We start from the raw sequence: 17,136 nt of genomic DNA, 5'->3' as shown, positions 1-17,136 counted from the left end.
TCAATGAGCAGGTCATAACACATATACACTAGTACTCACCTCCATACAATGCAAGTATAATTTAGGAATTTTAAGTTCAATTAGGGATCATAGACATAAATAGTAGGGAAATAAGGGAAGTCACCTACTGTACAGATACTAGTGGACATTTAATCCCTAATTCAGTCAAATAAGATGCATGATGCCTGGAGATACACTTCTGGACGCTTATTAGGTCCACTAGAATATCTGCAAGTGCAGGTGTATACTTTTATGTCCATATATAATCAAACTTAAAATTCCAAATCTTTGTTTGTAACATAATTATGACAAGTGAACCAGCACAAACCGCATCAAAGGAAAGAATGGTGCCATGCAGACTTAATGTTTTCACCTGTACAACATGACTCAACTATCAGGCCATTATCCTATGTTTTCAAATATGTTCAGCCCATTACACAAAGGTACAAATGAAGAGCATTACAAGCAGTGCTTCTGAAACCAATCCAGTCATTATGGAATAATTATACTGACGATTTCCATTGCAAGCATAGGGAAGCCATCATACCTTACATCATACATTACTGCAATCAACATCTTACACTGTCAGTGAGAAGAAATGGGACACAAAGAAGATATGCCAAATGGTACCTGTTGGGCTGAAGCAACATCTAATAGTGAAAAATCACATTCGTTGCATTCAAGTTAGCAGTTATCGAGTTATGCTTGTCTGAAGGCATCAGGCAGGTAGCAGATAGCTATAGTCAGCCGGTTAATAGAAAATTATGAAGAATAATATTTAAATTCCAAGTAACTTAGAAGAAATTTTAAGACAATTTTGGGCTTGATTCTGATCAACACAGCCATGAAGGGCATTGTGAGGCTGGTTTCTGGTCAATATTTTTTTGCGAGAAAGTCCTAACCCACATGATTCCTAATATACAGTACTACTTGATAATTGTCAACCCTGTATCAGGCTACACTTCATTACCAATTATGGTATGCTTATAGTCTACCACAATAACTGTTTACTCATAGTCAGTAATCAACAACTACACTTAATAACTGCACCAAACCATACACATGATATCACTACATACTGTATAGTGATTTGACCAGGTACTGTCCCAACCTATACCAACAGATGTGGAGATCAACAGATTCCAAGAACTGGTGAATAAAATACAGTTTTTATTTGACTTCATAACTTATTGTACATGATCTCAACATTAATAACATCTACTGGACAGGTATGTTGTAAACTGTGGCAATTCAATAAATGGAGCAATGGTGAATGATGGCTGATGGCCATGATTGCAGCAGGTTAATTGTGGCCTTATGAAAATTCAATTATACATGACGTGGCATTAATAAAGCCACACTACAGCATACACACACATACACACTCCATTACCATTCACAGTATATATCAAGTATAATATACCAAGTATGCACAACTAATGTTGTCCCCTATTCATTGCCTACACTGTATACTGGACATTGCAAAACCTGTATGTCTTAAGGTAGAAACCTATGTAGAACAAAAAATAACAGCTCAAGCAACTTGATCGACTTACAAGAATGCTGTTAATTATGTATTAAGTATAATGTAACAGCGGCTCATGTTGTAGAATCAAACCACTATAGGAATCACATATTCATCATCATCATCATGATACAAGATACTATCTGTACTCATGCAATGCTTCAGTTATAGGAACTAGGAAATGAGTACACATAATTTTGCACTACAGTTAGAGCAGGTGCACAATCACTACATGTGATAGACTAATAATAGTCTTCCAAAATATGGTAGATACTTCTGTGTGCAGCAAGTATGTGTTTACTGTTTGTAAATCAAATTCAGACACACTGTGGTAATAAACAGTCAACAGCTGTTGCACTGAATAGCTGGTAATTTTAATGGGGATTTAGTGTAAACATGATACCATCTTGTGTACACTGAGCAGGTATACTACAGTAACTACACCAGGATAACTACTTGAAGCTGAAGTCAGTGATTGATTGCAAGAATTCATTAGCTAGAATTATGCACATGGTGTCCCATAATCCCACATGCGCATGATGAATATATGCATGTATTGCAGCTGTATCACAACTTCAGATTTACATACTGACTCCAGTTATATGAGATCCACAAAAAAAAGATTAAAGGTTGTGATAAAATCAATTTGAGATTTTTTACCATAAAGATAACTACTTAGTCACACAATACACTGTTCTCACAGATAGATTATCTGCTTTTCAAAGTTTATCTTTTGCATAATGAGTTTTCTTTGAGTTAATTAGATCTTGATTGGATAGCTTCTTGACATAGTTGCTAACGTGTGTAGAGACAGTGGAATATGCAGGCTTAGATGGAATTGTAGAGTTCATCTACGTATAACTTTGCTCCATACTTCCCAATTCCCATCCCTTCTTCTTTCATATTGTTTGCACACCCTACCATGCACCCCCACATGTATGCTATCCAGAATGGAACATGTCTGCTAATTTATCTAAACCTCTGTATGGTGTGTGTGTGTGCGTGTGCGTGTGTGTGTGTGTGTGTGTGTGTGTGTGTGTGTGTGTGTGTGTGCATGTGCGTGCGTGCGTACATGCATGTGTGCATGCATGCGTGTATGTACAAGTTGGTATCCATCACAAACAGGGTTGGAACATTCTATTTTGTCACCACAAACATCGTGTTTGGAAGCATCTCTGCCATAGAGTTGTTCATACAAGAGAGACCAATATTTATGTACGTTCTAATAGAGTACTAATGGTAATGTTATGTAATACTTACCTACAGCCACCAAAGTGCCAGAGAATATTACACAGTGTCAGCATTCTTTTTTACTAAAGTATTTTGTGATCTGCTGCCCATGAGGATTGTACCAGTAATATTGTAAACTTGATGACAATCAATTCATGACCTGTCCTACTCATATATAAGGAATTGGTGGTAAATAATTAATAAGTAAACTAAAATGGTACTACATCAAACAACATTTATAATGGCAGTATTGACGTGTATGAAGAAAAATTAAACTCCAGCTCATTAATGCATAGCTTCTGGTATGTACAAATACGTATAGCCATAAAAGGTGCCATACAGTACCACTTATTAATTTTTAATAGGGCTGAAAATTACATTTCCATAGCATGATACCATAAAAGGTACAAATCATGAAATTTTGTGTGGGTCACATGCCCTATTTTTGCAGCTGAGCCCAGTCACAATTACAATGGTGTATAAAATCAGCAAGAAGCCAGGTTACTGACAAATTTACTTCCATGTTACAAAAGTAGTAATACAACATAACATAATTCCTAACCTATGCACAAGTGGTAAATCACCAGTAAAGAAAATAAGTTTTGCATTACTGTGACTGTCTTAAATATCATTTCCAGTAAACCTTGTATGAAAGTACTACACCATCATGTATCATGACATCTGATACCAAGAAAACTTTATATCATAATCACAATAATAGAAATGTTATCATAGCAATTGATGCCATTGTGCCTCACTATAATTGGCCGCTCAATTGCAAATAGACAATGTTTCATTATCTACAGCTGCAAAAATGCATCGATCATTGTGTCTAATTTCTAGTGAACTGAAGATGTAGTTAACTTCATGGCACTGCAGTATAATTCTGTGCACAAAACAATTTAATAATGCTGCTATAGTTTAAGAAATGTTTCAAACTACACATGGAATAAGCAGCTCATTATACTTAAGCACACTGTACATACATAATCATAAAGTATGGTAGTACTTAATAGGTAGGGAACGGTAAGAAATCATATGGCCTCGTAAATTTTCGCACTTCAAAAACAGCCTTGCAATACATTTTCCCAGATAAAACCACCTAGAATGCATTAATACAGCTATAATGATGCTGTACTCTGGTTAAACATAATGAAAAGTTGACTGTTTTGATGTACAGTAAAGTTTTGAAATTTCGAAATTCGCCTGCCTGCCTGCCTGCCTGCCTGCCTGCCTGCCTGCCTGCCTGCCTGCCTGCCTGCCTGCCTGCCTGCCTGCCTGCCTGCCTGCCTGCCTGCCTGCCTGCCTGCCTGCCTGCCTGCCTGCCTGCCTGCCTGCCTGCCTGCCTGCCTGCCTGCCTGCCTGCCTGCCTGCCTGCCTGCCTGCCTGCCTGCCTGCCTGCCTGCCTGCCTGCCTGCCTGCCTGCCTGCCTGCCTGCCTGCCTGCCTGCCTGCCTGCCTGCCTGCCTGCCTGCCTGCCTGCCTGCCTGCCTGCCTGCCTGCCTGCCTGCCTGCCTGCCTGCCTGCCTGCCTGCCTGCCTGCCTGCCTGCCTGCCTGCCTGCCTGCCTGCCTGCCTGCCTGCCTGCCTGCCTGCCTGCCTGCCTGCCTGCCTGCCTGCCTGCCTGCCTGCCTGCCTGCCTGCCTGCCTGCCTGCCTGCCTGCCTGCCTGCCTGCCTGCCTGCCTGCCTGCCTGCCTGCCTGCCTGCCTGCCTGCCTGCCTGCCTGCCTGCCTGCCTGCCTGCCTGCCTGCCTGCCTGCCTGCCTGCCTGCCTGCCTGCCTGCCTGCCTGCCTGCCTGCCTGCCTGCCTGCCTGCCTGCCTGCCTGCCTGCCTGCCTGCCTGCCTGCCTGCCTGCCTGCCTGCCTGCCTGCCTGCCTGCCTGCCTGCCTGCCTGCCTGCCTGCCTGCCTGCCTGCCTGCCTGCCTGCCTGCCTGCCTGCCTGCCTGCCTGCCTGCCTGCCTGCCTGCCTGCCTGCCTGCCTGCCTGCCTGCCTGCCTGCCTGCCTGCCTGCCTGCCTGCCTGCCTGCCTGCCTGCCTGCCTGCCTGCCTGCCTGCCTGCCTGCCAGACCCGGTAGTGCTCCGGAAACTTCAGACAGCCAAGGTAATGACGGCGAATACACAAATCTGTTATTTCGATTACGTTTCGTCCACTGCACCACACTGTTCATATCTGCCTTCCTTCACCAAAAAAATAATTGATAGTTGCGGCACGCGTTACTGCCTTAACACATGATTATTGAGTGAACGTGATTTTAATGAAGTGCCCTCATATGAATGGGAATAGTAGTCAAGGAATTGCTATCTCTAGTTGCTTTATGGTCTTACCAGTTTAGTTTTTGGCGAGGTAATCATGCCTTTGAATGGAACGAAAGAAAAAGCTACAACCAAAAGCACTATACATATACAAAGAGAAGATAGCTGTGAAAAAAACAAGGCACTATACGGCCACTATGGCCACTTTTGCTGATTAAAAAATACAGATGGATACACTCTAATGGAACAGACAAGCAATAAAATACTCTAATAGAGCAGTCATCAAATAAACCACTGGTTTCTGTCTTGAAACACTCTCAGATGCAATCTCAGAGTGGCTATTAAATTTTGTCCTAGATGGAGGCAATCCAGATCCCTAAAATGCATGCATACTTAGTTTTGCATGTAGCTTTAGTGGTAACCCTATTTAGTGGTAACCTGACTCTAGCCATTACTTTGCCTGACCAAACCCGCAAAATATCAAGAAGAGTTAGGAGGCCATGAACTCTGTTCTAGTGCTAAAATTCAGTGAAAGGATGGGAATATATCTAGACATAAAAAGTTAACAAACTAGTTTTTTTTATTAAAATTTTTAAAAGAAGGTAAGGACCAATACAATACGCATGCTATAAAAAGTAGGAAAGAAAGTCAAACAAGATTAGATGACTACTTGCTAAAATGAGATGCATTTTAATGTCCACTTTTGGCTAACATCTTGAAATAAGACTAGCTATATCAAATTAGCTAAAAGTAGGGATTAAAATGTGTCTTATTTTAGCAAGTAGTCATCTAATCTTGTTTGACTTGTTTCCTTACTTTTTATAGCATATGTATTGTCCCTACTTTCTTTTTAAATTTTTATTTAAATAGTTATTATTCAATTCTACAATAAAATATAACACATTAGGAATGCAGCCTTATATTATGTTGGCAGTAGTATCAAGCAAAAATGTCAAGACATACTATCATCAATTGAAATGATGTCATATGTCTGTGAATCCTCTATGTTCTCAACACCACAAAGCTTTGTTTGAGCAAAAATCTTTATCTTCCAACAAACACAACACAGTAGACATAGGAGAGGGATGCACGACAAGATGGTCCCAAGGTAAACAGTATATGAATATCCATCTCTTGTAGCACGCAAATACAGTGTTCCTATTAGGACTATAAGAAGTAAGTACATTAGGAAATAAACTTTGTTATGGTTTGAACTTTTAAATGGACGTGTTATTACATGGATAATCAGAATGACCAAAATTACTACAAGTAGGATTAAGTACAAATCACTAACACTTTGTGTTGGTGTCACCATGACAATAAGAAATATAAGTGTTTTGTAGAGAAAAAAGTGTAGCCCTGCAAAGAATTTGTACTTTGGCTTGTAGTCAAATTGAAATGAGTCAATCAGTAACATCAATTTGTGAACTTGAAGGGTACTTTCAATACATCGCATTAATCTGCTTTCTCCCAATCCTAACCTCCCTAGCAAACGAGCCATAAGTGGATGAAGCAACAAAATAGCTGTTGGGATGACTACAATCACTATCACTACTACTAAGGCACCTATAGCATATGGTAAATGTTCACCTTGAAAAAACTGCATGTCTCCTTGAAAGTAGACAACTCTCTCAAATCCTCTCCACTTGCCATCCACTGTATCAAACCATACCACTTCTACTGGAGTCAATATAGCAAAGGCAAGAACATTAACCTTAGCAAAGCAGAGCACAAAAAATGCTGACAATCCATATGTAACTGACCGTTGTAATTGCATCAAATGTTCACAAAATCCACATCTAGATCTGCAGTAAGCTCGAAGAAGAGAATAAACCATGACCAATCCTAATGGATATAATGCTGCTGCAAGTTTAACAGTTAAAATGTGAATTGTCTTTGCACTATCAAACAGACAATAAGAAAACAAATTTTCAAAGAGCTCTAAATTTGATATGCTGTAAATTGAAAATAGAACATTAGAAAACATGAAAACTACTGGAGAATCAGCATTTAGTTGATAATTTAATGCAAAGCTAATTTCACTGCCAACAATTTGTGCAAAAAACAAAAATGCACTCAACCAGGCAGATGCGATTCTTATTCTGCAGCTCATAAATAAAAAGAATAACAGAGTCACTGGAATGAGATAAGATGGAATAAAAATAAGTGCGTTGTACTGTTCATTATTACTACATTTGGCACAGGAAAACATGGGAGAGTTCATCACTACACCGTACCCTTCAATACATGACCCACACAACACACCTGTTCTGCTGGCAGCTCTACATACAGCATGGTCTAATATGGTCTTGCTGGCATTGTTTGGTAACTGCACACGTTGTTGAGATAAATAAGTGCCATTAATATTATCTTTTGAAAACAGTACACTATCCTGATAATACTTTCTGTAGCAGTATCCATTTGGGCATGGACCTACTAAAGTCACATTTGAATTATTTGATTTGAATCCTATCCAATAGGCAGGATTAATGTGAGCAAGAAACTGAGTAGAATCACAGTTTAGGACTGGGTTGCCATGAAGCTTTCTGTCAATGCATTCACACTGTCTCAAAGTTGTATTATAATAATACCCTGGTTGACACTTTGACAAGGTTACCATGATAGTTTTAGAGATTTGATAGTTACTGTCAGTCTTTAGCTCCAATAAACACGTCTCAGTGGGTTTACCTGCTATTCGCATGGAACCATTACTATATTGATAGGGAGATAGAACATATGTTCCGTATCCATGACATGTGGCAATTAGCACAAAGACTGGTACATTATGGTCGAGTTCATCTATCAATTTCACAGGAAGTTGAAAGTATTCACCAGGAAATTTTTGAATGGTTGAAGTGGTAACAATAATCTTGGTAGGCAATGTGGCAACTGTTCCCCTGGAGAACGGAGGTGTATAGTTGAAATTTGGGATTTGAAGAAATCTAAGATTGGAGTGTTCTTTCTTGCATGGCCGCAAGGTGCCAGAAAATATTGTATTGTTTACATAACTAGTACTGTAACAGTTGTTGCTGATAAAGTTCAGTGTAACATCCCATTCATGTGGTTCCTTCTCCTCTCTATAGTATCGTAAAAAACAAATGTGTGACCCGAGATACTCAAATGGCGTTGACATTTCAGCAAATATGGCTCCGCCAAAGAGTGTTGCAGTATTTTCACAAAATGTAATGCTCACATTTGAATAAAGTTTCATAAATGACCCTTCAATTAGTAAGGCTGCTCCACCCCTTAAGCTATGGTTGCCTTTAAAAGTTACAACTGAGTTATGATAGAATTCTATGACAGCATTATCACCAATCACCGCAGTGGAATTGTTAGATATAAATCTTGTAAATGCTCTGAATTGTATATTAAAGCCTGTAGTGGCCACTGCACCAATTCCAGAGGGGGAATTTGGGATAAAGAAATTTGCACCCACTGGTTGCTGAATACTGTTACCAATAAATGAACAATTATCAACAACCATTGTTAACAATACTCCTCCAGGTATAGACTCAAAGTATTCCTTCGTAACACTAAAGGCAGACCCAAGTTGAGCTTCATTACCTTCAAAGTAAGAGCCAACTATCATAAAAGAATTAGAAGGCTTTGATACATCAGGTTCACGGCTACCAAACCATGTTATGCCTCCTCCAAAACCTTCTGAAGCATGATTCTGAGTGAAGTTACAGTTAGCAAAAGTGACACTATTACTGGTAGTACGACCACCTAACTGGTAAATGATATACCCAACTAGTGCTCCACCACCTCCTTGATAATTAAGAGCAGAGTTGTTATAGAAGTGGGAATTGGTGATATCTACAAAATTATGACTGCTGTTGTCTCGAAATTCAAAATTGAAGCCTCCACCCTGATTTGCATGATTGTTGGTAAAGTTGGAAGATATATAAAACAAATTGTATTGGGCACCTCCAAACAACCAAATTGATAACCCTCCTCCAGCACCAGAAGTAATGTGATGGTCGTTGACAGGGTCATCAGGTTCAGAACTGTTTTCATAGATATTCACATTACTGTCAAATGCACATTGGTCTATGACATAGCGTGACTGTTTATTATACTTGTTATCCCCAGAACAGGTTGTAAAACCTGGAGCACAGTCTGTAAACTCAATGTAAACTCCACCACCACCTGTAAGCATTGGATTTGTAGAGTTTAGTGAATTGTTCACAAATTTTGAATTGTTGATTTCCACATTCCCAGTGGAATCCACAATAGCTATTCCAGTACCATTATTATCATACAAGCCAGCGTGCATCACAGTTATACCTGTGCAGTTGACAAAGTATAGAGCACTATGGAAGTAAACAAATGTTCCTGGTTTAACCTGACTTGTACTTATATGCTTCATTCCACACCATCTGATGTTGATATATTCAACGATCAGGTTAGAACCATGTTTAAACTCAATACCTGTGTCAACATCAGGATCAACCCCATAGTCTGGTTTGCAAGATATATTAGCAATGTTAGATTGATCACTTGACCTTATTCTGACATTGCGCAGGTCTTTAAGGGAATAGGATGATGTTAAATTATAATTCCCTGGCTTGATGGAAACATCAACTGACTCTGTTTTATCTTTCAGAAGGTCAAACATAGACTCTAGGGAGCCACAATAATATATCCAATCATCCCATATACATTCTGGTTTCGCAGCATCTGAAACGATCACCTGATGCTCATAACATAATCCCATCCCCATATGTAATAGCAACAGCATGCCTAAAAGTTGTGGTTTGACAATCACCATCTTGTTACCTAAAGAATTAAAGTATCAAACATGTGCAACTAGTTAGCATGCATACACTTTTATCCATTAAAACTAATATAGGTCCTTCAAAAGGATTTTGCTAAAGAAATCACCAATGCCCTCTGGCACATATCCTACATTACATGTACAACACAACTACTGTAGGTGCCTCCTCAGCTATTCACTCTCTTGCAACACATCTACAGCTATTCACTCGCTTTCAGCTACTAAAAAGCATTAATTTTTAGCTAGTTGTATACAAATACGCATAGCTAGAGACTCTATACAATATCAAATGTGTGTAACTAAGCCATGTGTAGGGTTTGCAGTCCAAAAAATCAACTTTTACAAATCAATTGCCCTACCATTGTGGAATGTTCACTGTAGTATCCCATTGCTAGATCCACCATGAAACTGGAAACTGGAAACACGATTGTTGTCTTCAGAGAAATATCGTTTTAGTATTTCACGAGATGCACAATTTATTTTTAAAATTTCGTGCTCCACACAAAGGACCGGATGAAACTTGCTGGCTACTTAGCCAAATCATATCCAGAGTTGTTGTAGTTAAAAAGTAGGCACAGTAATAAGTAAATGATTTGCTGGCACAGGGTTGCTTTTAAGGACCCGCCGATTATGCTTATTATTTTACCTATTATGCTATGCTGCACTGCTCAAAATTTTGCCTATTATGCTTAAATTAATGCTCAATGTTTACCTATTATGCTCAAATTATGCTCGAATCTATACCTCAATTCCCATGTTTTCCTAGTAAATTTGCACTTTATAGTAAATAGCAAGTTGCTGAAGCACAGACTCTAAATTCTTGCTTGTCAAAATGCATGTCACAGAAAAGATCGATATACTCTAATAGAACAGTCAGCTGTAGGACTATTCTCTGATTGTTCTATTAGAGTATATCGATCTTTTTCTGTGATATGTATTTTGATAACCAAGAATTTATGGTAATGCATAAGTGTTCTGCCTATTATGCTAGCATTATGCTCAATGCTTTCAGGCACCTATTATGCTCATTATTATGCCAGCATAATCGGCGGGTCCCTAGTTGCTTTCTTTGAAAAAACAGACAAAGAAATACAAATTTTTGATTTCAACCTGCCGCAGGACAAGAGAAGCCAACTCTTCCTCATAGTGTTTCAATACGGTTGGGTGCGTAGTCTGTCTATGCTATTACGTAGTTTGGAAAAGATCTGAGACTTCTCACCATCTGGGTGATGAGCCCGGAGCGTCAAACTTTTCTGCAGCATTAGAAATTGCATCGTGCATGCTTTCTCACCATTTCCAGTGCTTCTGCAGCCACAACAGTCATTACTTAAACAATGTCCCTGGATGTTTGGTAGCAGCGTTTGTCAATTATTATTTCATCCACAGCTTCCACACCTAGCTCTAAGCTATGCACCACGGGAGGCAACTAAATTGTCCAAATTTGACTTCATCTCTCACACTCCACAGCACCTTCAAATCTTTACTAGATCATCCTACATCACCATTATGTTGCAAAATATCCCAAAACAAACCGAAAAAAGCACAAAATCTTTCATTTTCGATTCGAGCTGGGTGCATGGAGCTCCTGGTGAGCTGCTGGTATACTGCATCATATGAAATCACCGAAACACCAACTGCTACTACTACTAAATGTTTTGTACCATCATTTATCATCATTCTAAACAAAATTAGGTGACTAGTGTGGTATCAGAAGTGCTGGAAAGGACTTTGGCACCATTGAGAGAATCCTTTGGAATGATGCACGAATATTTGATGCTCTTCACCCAGATGGTGAGAAGTCTCAGATCCTTTCAAGACTAACAGCATAGACAGACTACGTATCCAACCTTATCACATCACTATGAGGAAGAGTTGGTTTTTCTTGCCTTGGCTGTAAGCGCAGTTTGAAATCGAATTTTTTTTTGTTTCGTTTCCTAATTTTTGAAAGAAGCAACCCTGTGCCGGGAACCCAGTGAATCATTTAGCTACTTATTACTGTACGTACTTTTTAACTACAATAACTCTAGATAATATATATCTAGCTAAGTAGCAAGTTCTTTGCAAGGAGCACACACAAATTTTAAAAAAAAATTTTTTTTTTTGCATCTCACAATACACCAAAATCGATATTTCTGTGTGAAGACATCAAACATGCCTCCGGTTTAATTTCATGGTGGATCTAGCAATGGAATACTACAGTGAACATCCCACAATGGTAGGGGGATTGATTTGTAAAAGTTGATTATTTGGATTGCAGACCCTACCATGTGGATGCATAGCTACACGTATAGCTATAGTTATCCACAAATCCCAATGAATGTACATAGCTAATCAACGCTTGTACTGTAGATTCCATAGCAACCATAATACCATTTTGGTACCTAAACAAACTATATTCTAAGAAATCAGTGGTTTCAGTGGAAAATAAAATTCCGCTTAGATCTATATGGATGCATGAATTGCGTCACACAAATAATCCCCATTGCACTCTCTTCCTTTTACAGAACAAGCATTACAGTTACCGTGGTAGTAACTAATAGTGATACACTGATACCACTTATTCACTACCGATCCGATACCGATACATTTGAGGCCAGAAATGGCCGATACCGATCCGATACCGATACTTTGCCCCACAGACATTTCTCCCAAGAAACAGCTAGTGATTTAGCTTACTAAACTCATTTGCTAATCCCATCAACTGCAGTTTGCTGGTTTTGTGGCTATTAATTACGCGGAGATAAGGCCACTCCAAATAAATTCTCTGTTTCCCGTCCTGGACTCAAGCATATTTGCATGCGGGCGGGTGGTCCATTTCCATTATTTCATTATGATGCTGGCAGCTTTTCAAGCCATTTTTTTCCTGGAAAAGCTGCATAAAAGCATGCTTAAGTTTGTACCTTCCTTTTCAAGTTGCAAAAATAGCACAAACGTGCAGTCTGTGCCGACTTGACAGCACTGCTGACATGTGAGCTGACACTATTTCAAGATGGCTTTTACTGAGCCTTTCAGTATGCAAGAATAACCGGAAAATAATGGAAGAATACGGAATAATGGAATATTTAAAGCTGACAGTAACTAGGCTAGATGCGGGCGGTGGACGGGAAACAGAAAATTTATTTGGAGTGGCCTAAGTTTATGGCTTCAATGAATCTTATTTCGTGGCTAACTTCAGTTTCCACTGTACTGATAATGTTAGTAGGCTACATGCTTTTCGAAACGCTGTCAGAACCCACTACTTTACTACAGTTAGCGGCGTTTCAGTATAGAACATCTTAGCGCACAGTAGTTAGAGTGTGGTGGATTAGAGTGCCAACTAGGGCCGGTTCTTCTTCCTTAAAAAAAAGTTAGCGGTGTGCCACCGCCGGAGTTCAGTCAATTACAGGCTGAATATATATAGCTAATAGGAGATTGTTGAAAAATATTTTCTCGCGTGCCGTAAATATTCCGTGGCCACGGCTGGACTGAAACTATTTGTAGTGACACCGGATCAACTGGACTGAGGAAAAATATTAGTGTAGTTCAATTGCTGTTGAATCCGTGGCGAAACCGGACAACAACTTTAAAATTTACTCACAAGGAGCCTTACGGAAACATGCACTCACGGTACGCGGCATATGAGAATTTTGCATGCAATCGACTGTAGCTATATGCCGAAGGGACTAGCGTATTCCGACGGCACAAAGACCAGCCTACTGACAAGCTACAACATGTAGCTATAACATGCAAGGTTAATAAATGCACAATCGTGTTGTTAAACACATATTATTATTATTAATACAAGTATGTATTGATGGTCTGTTAGCTATACCTGCAACCTGAATGCCAAGGACTCTTCAGCGCCGTATGTAGCCTCAAACAACGAATCACGTCGGCGAGGGGTCCACAACTCTTTTGAAATCTTCGTCCAGCCCTCTTTGAAATGTTTTTATTTTTTTTCTGAAATCTCTCAAAATTGTTATAAAGTTCCGTATATTTCCTTATACTTCCGTATTTTCAGCACCACGTATGCTACGTCCAGCATCCCCACAAGTTTGCAGAGAATTCGATTACGCGTATTTCCGTATAAGGTAAGTGTTACTATTATTATTATTATTATTAGCGCTTTACATTATGGGATACTTAAGGATTTAGCTTGTTGCCTGGCAGTCCTTTGTGGGAGTTGAACTCTGTTTCATGCTCCCACTCCCCGCAGTTTGGTCAGTAGTCTGCAGGGCTTTCTTCTTAAGGCCCCTGTCCGGGGGTTTTTGCTGTGTGTATGCTGGCGGCCCATGCGGTGTTTTTGCAGGTCTGTGTAGGCTCTGTAGGTTTAGCTGCTTTTTTCTGCTTTTTGTCTTTTATAAATTAAATTAACTAGCTAGAGATCGGGGAGGATGGGAGTACCATTAGGGCCGGAATAAAAAATAAATAAAAAATTTTAAAAAACACTTAAGGATGATTGAATATTACTTCACACAGATAACTCATAGGGACTTAAATTTATGACCAATTGGGGACTCATCAATTGGTCTATTTACTTTAGTCAAAAAAAAATTAGCCATATAGCATAATCCAATGATGAGAACTTCTAAGGTGCATGTCTCAATGTTGTAGGTGTACATAATCATGAGACAGTGTAGCTACATATTATGAGAGAAAGATTTGCAAACTATTTCAATATCCTCTAACTTAAGCAGAAAACACGTAAAGCAATAAAATTTGGACCAGGTTCACACCAATATGTTCCATATAGAATATTAAAATTTGATGGATATTGCTTGCAAGAGACCATAATTTCTTTGTATGGCTTCCTGACATGTAAATGCCCATAATTATGAGAGACAGCCGATCATATTATGAGACGGTTCTACTTTCAGACACTGAAAGTTGCAAATAGCTTCTAATTTATGTGAAGGTACACTAAAACCTTTACTAATACATCTTCAAAGTATATCGACAATCAGTGCAGTACAATTCCAATGCAGAGGCAGATATAACCACTGTATGTGTTTCCTTCACTTCAGATGTTACTGGAACATGCCAAAACTACTGAACTCCTTAGTTGAGTGATTACTTTTTCTACCTTTTAGATAATAGATAATGTTTCAAGCAACTTTTTATGAAAATGAGATTCTACACACAATTGAATTTCATCATATTTACCAGCTTTTTACAGGGTCATCTTTAGACAACAAGATTAAGCTTGATCTACATGGTTTTAAGCTATATCGACATCTTCAACAGCTCTCATGATTTATGCACTATTTAGCTAAATTTTTACACACTTGTGAGAATTAGCATGCTACAACACTGAAGTAAGTGCCTAATAGTTTTTGAGTAATTATAGCTCAAATTATCGAAGTGTCCCATAATGTGTACTGTCTCATGTTAGGGACACTTACCTTGCTACGTAACACGTAATGCTACTAAGATTTTAAATGCTCTGAAACTTCAAATCTCGTACAGGATTTTTCAGAGTGTGGACCCCACAGCCGTTGACATATTCAGATTTCCAGTAGTTGCATTATTGATTTCTCTTTTAATGATGTCATCGATAGCACTGATTATAATTATATAGTACATTAGTTTACCAGAAGCGGTAGGGAAAGGGAAGGGTGCAGCAGGGAGAGGTGTGGTGGGGATAGTTGTGCTTGAATTTTGATACATTAACACATTGCTAGAATGAAGGAAAGATGGCATCCAAATTGACTCTGCTTGTTGCTGAAGGTAGTTAGGAAGACAGCAGTGTTGGGTAGGAAAGGGCTGACAAATGGAAGAAATAAAGGGGCTTTTGGTGAACGAGGTTTGGGAGCTAGGTGAAAGTGTTATTGAGATAAACTAGGATCTGGTTCCACTGCAAATCCTGTAGCCAAGGATAGAGGAGCAGTCCCCTCATATAACACCTCAGAAGCAGGGTAAATGGCCACATTAGGTAACCCTGATGAAGCAGCTTGTCCACCCTTTTTCCTCCCAATAGTTACCTGAAGCTGTGGAGAAGGCACCAAATGAACTGAGACCAGAGGCTCTAAGTATTGAGGATTCTTAGGAACCTCCTCCATAACAAGTGAAGAAAAATCAAGAAAACGTGTTTGTAATAGTAACAGCAAAAGAAGCACTACAATCAGTAGAAAGAGAATCACTACTGTCACAATCATTATCTTCTAACTTGGAATGAGAGGCTTCTTTAACTACCAGTTCACTACAAATATCCTGCAAGACCTTCTCACCATCAGTAACACAAATCTGGTTGCTGGAACTCTCATAACAATGATCATCAAAGGAATTGTCCTCTTGACTTGAGTAACCCTCAAACCAATCATCCTCTAAATGAGGATGAAGATACCAAACGCACAAAATCATTTTTATATAGTTGAACACTTAGTCTTTCAATAAAGTAGCGAAAACTTTTCCCACCAAAAGTCTATTTCTAACAGTAGAAGAACGAGCAATAGATCATAATGTTTCTATGCTAGATGGTGTCCACACCCAAAATTGTCTACCACAAGTGGTAAAAACTTACCACCTGCAGCCTCCACTAGGTTGTTGTGTTTAGAATTCTTCTCCATTTCACCCTGAAAGACTGCAAACCCAGGAGTAGAACTAGAAAACCAGGATGGAGTGTGCTTCTAACTGATACATCAAAATAGTGAGAAGTGCAGCCCTTCAAAATAGTGAATTTCTTTTGCTTCCTGGGGTGGGAGGGGGGATTGAAATAGAAAAGAAAATAAAGCACGACAACCCCAACCTACCACGAATCATATCTTGACCGGATGTTCTGTTGCTCTCGTTCAGGGTAGGTATACCTGGAGGCATGATTCAGTCTTGCAGGTTTTCGTTCACGGGCTTCAAAAGCATTTACCAGAATTTTTTAAACTTTATGCTGACCTTCCAGGTTATCTTGCCAGTGTCAGCCCTCCTAGCACTATCCCCATTAAACTTTCTACCTCCCTTAGCAGACCTGACTTGGTCTTGGTTTCTGAGGATTCCATCTACCTGTTTGAGCTGACCATTCCCACTAAAACCCAGCAACACTTATTGACTGCAAGAGCTCGGAAGGAAAATAGATATGGCTCTTTATTGTATGATGATCTTCAAAGCACTGGACTAGTTGTTGATCTCATTTCTATTGAGATAGGTCACTTTATGCAAGAAACACTTGCTCAAATGGCTACTACTTGTTGTGTGTCAAAGAAAACTGTCCGGTCACTGTTTAAGCAGGCTGCTTGTATTGCAATCTCCTGCTCTTACGGAATTTTCAATTCTAGAGCTTCCCTGGAGTGGGATCTATTGGACCTCTTGACCTGAACTTTGTTACTGTGTAATTAATTTTGTACTGTAAGTTAAGTAATGTAACTAAGTCTTGTCAGGGCTCC

At 39.4% G+C, this 17,136-nt stretch overlaps 1 protein-coding gene across 4 annotated transcripts; it reads right to left on the bottom strand.

Moving 5' to 3' along the window:
- Positions 1-1,231: 1,231 nt before the first annotated feature.
- On the bottom strand, positions 1,232-14,104 carry LOC136255545 (uncharacterized). 4 transcript variants are annotated; one of them, XR_010700949.1, is made up of 3 exons: positions 13,596-13,922; positions 1,557-1,620; positions 1,232-1,510 (listed from the first exon to the last, which is right to left on the bottom strand). XR_010700949.1 is itself a non-coding variant. In XM_066048336.1 (3 exons), the coding sequence occupies exons 2-3, from the start codon at positions 9,776-9,778 to the stop codon at positions 3,595-3,597; spliced, it is 3,228 nt and encodes a 1,075-aa protein (XP_065904408.1). In that variant the 5' UTR covers positions 9,779-9,786; positions 13,596-13,869; the 3' UTR covers positions 1,628-3,594. The 4 variants fall into 4 exon arrangements, 2 of the variants coding, with proteins under 2 accessions (XP_065904408.1, XP_065904407.1); XM_066048336.1 differs by lacking the exons at positions 1,232-1,510; positions 1,557-1,620 and adding exons at positions 1,628-3,641; positions 6,598-9,786 and having other exon boundaries at positions 13,596-13,869; XR_010700948.1 differs by lacking the exons at positions 1,232-1,510; positions 1,557-1,620 and adding an exon at positions 1,628-3,641 and having other exon boundaries at positions 13,596-14,104.
- Between the last annotated feature and the right edge of the window lie 3,032 nt (positions 14,105-17,136).

This window comes from Dysidea avara, chromosome 5 (genome assembly GCF_963678975.1).
Source record: "Dysidea avara chromosome 5, odDysAvar1.4, whole genome shotgun sequence".
In the NCBI taxonomy this organism is placed as follows: Eukaryota; Metazoa; Porifera; class Demospongiae; order Dictyoceratida; family Dysideidae; genus Dysidea; species Dysidea avara.
Note: the sequence above shows the minus strand (reverse complement) of the source record. Positions and strands in the feature narration are given on the sequence as shown.

What these genes read in the sequence shown, in the direction of transcription:
- LOC136255545 (XM_066048335.1), bottom strand. Translation starts at nt 9,778, where the DNA reads ATGGTGATTGTCAAACCACAACTTTTAGGCATGCTGTTGCTATTACAT.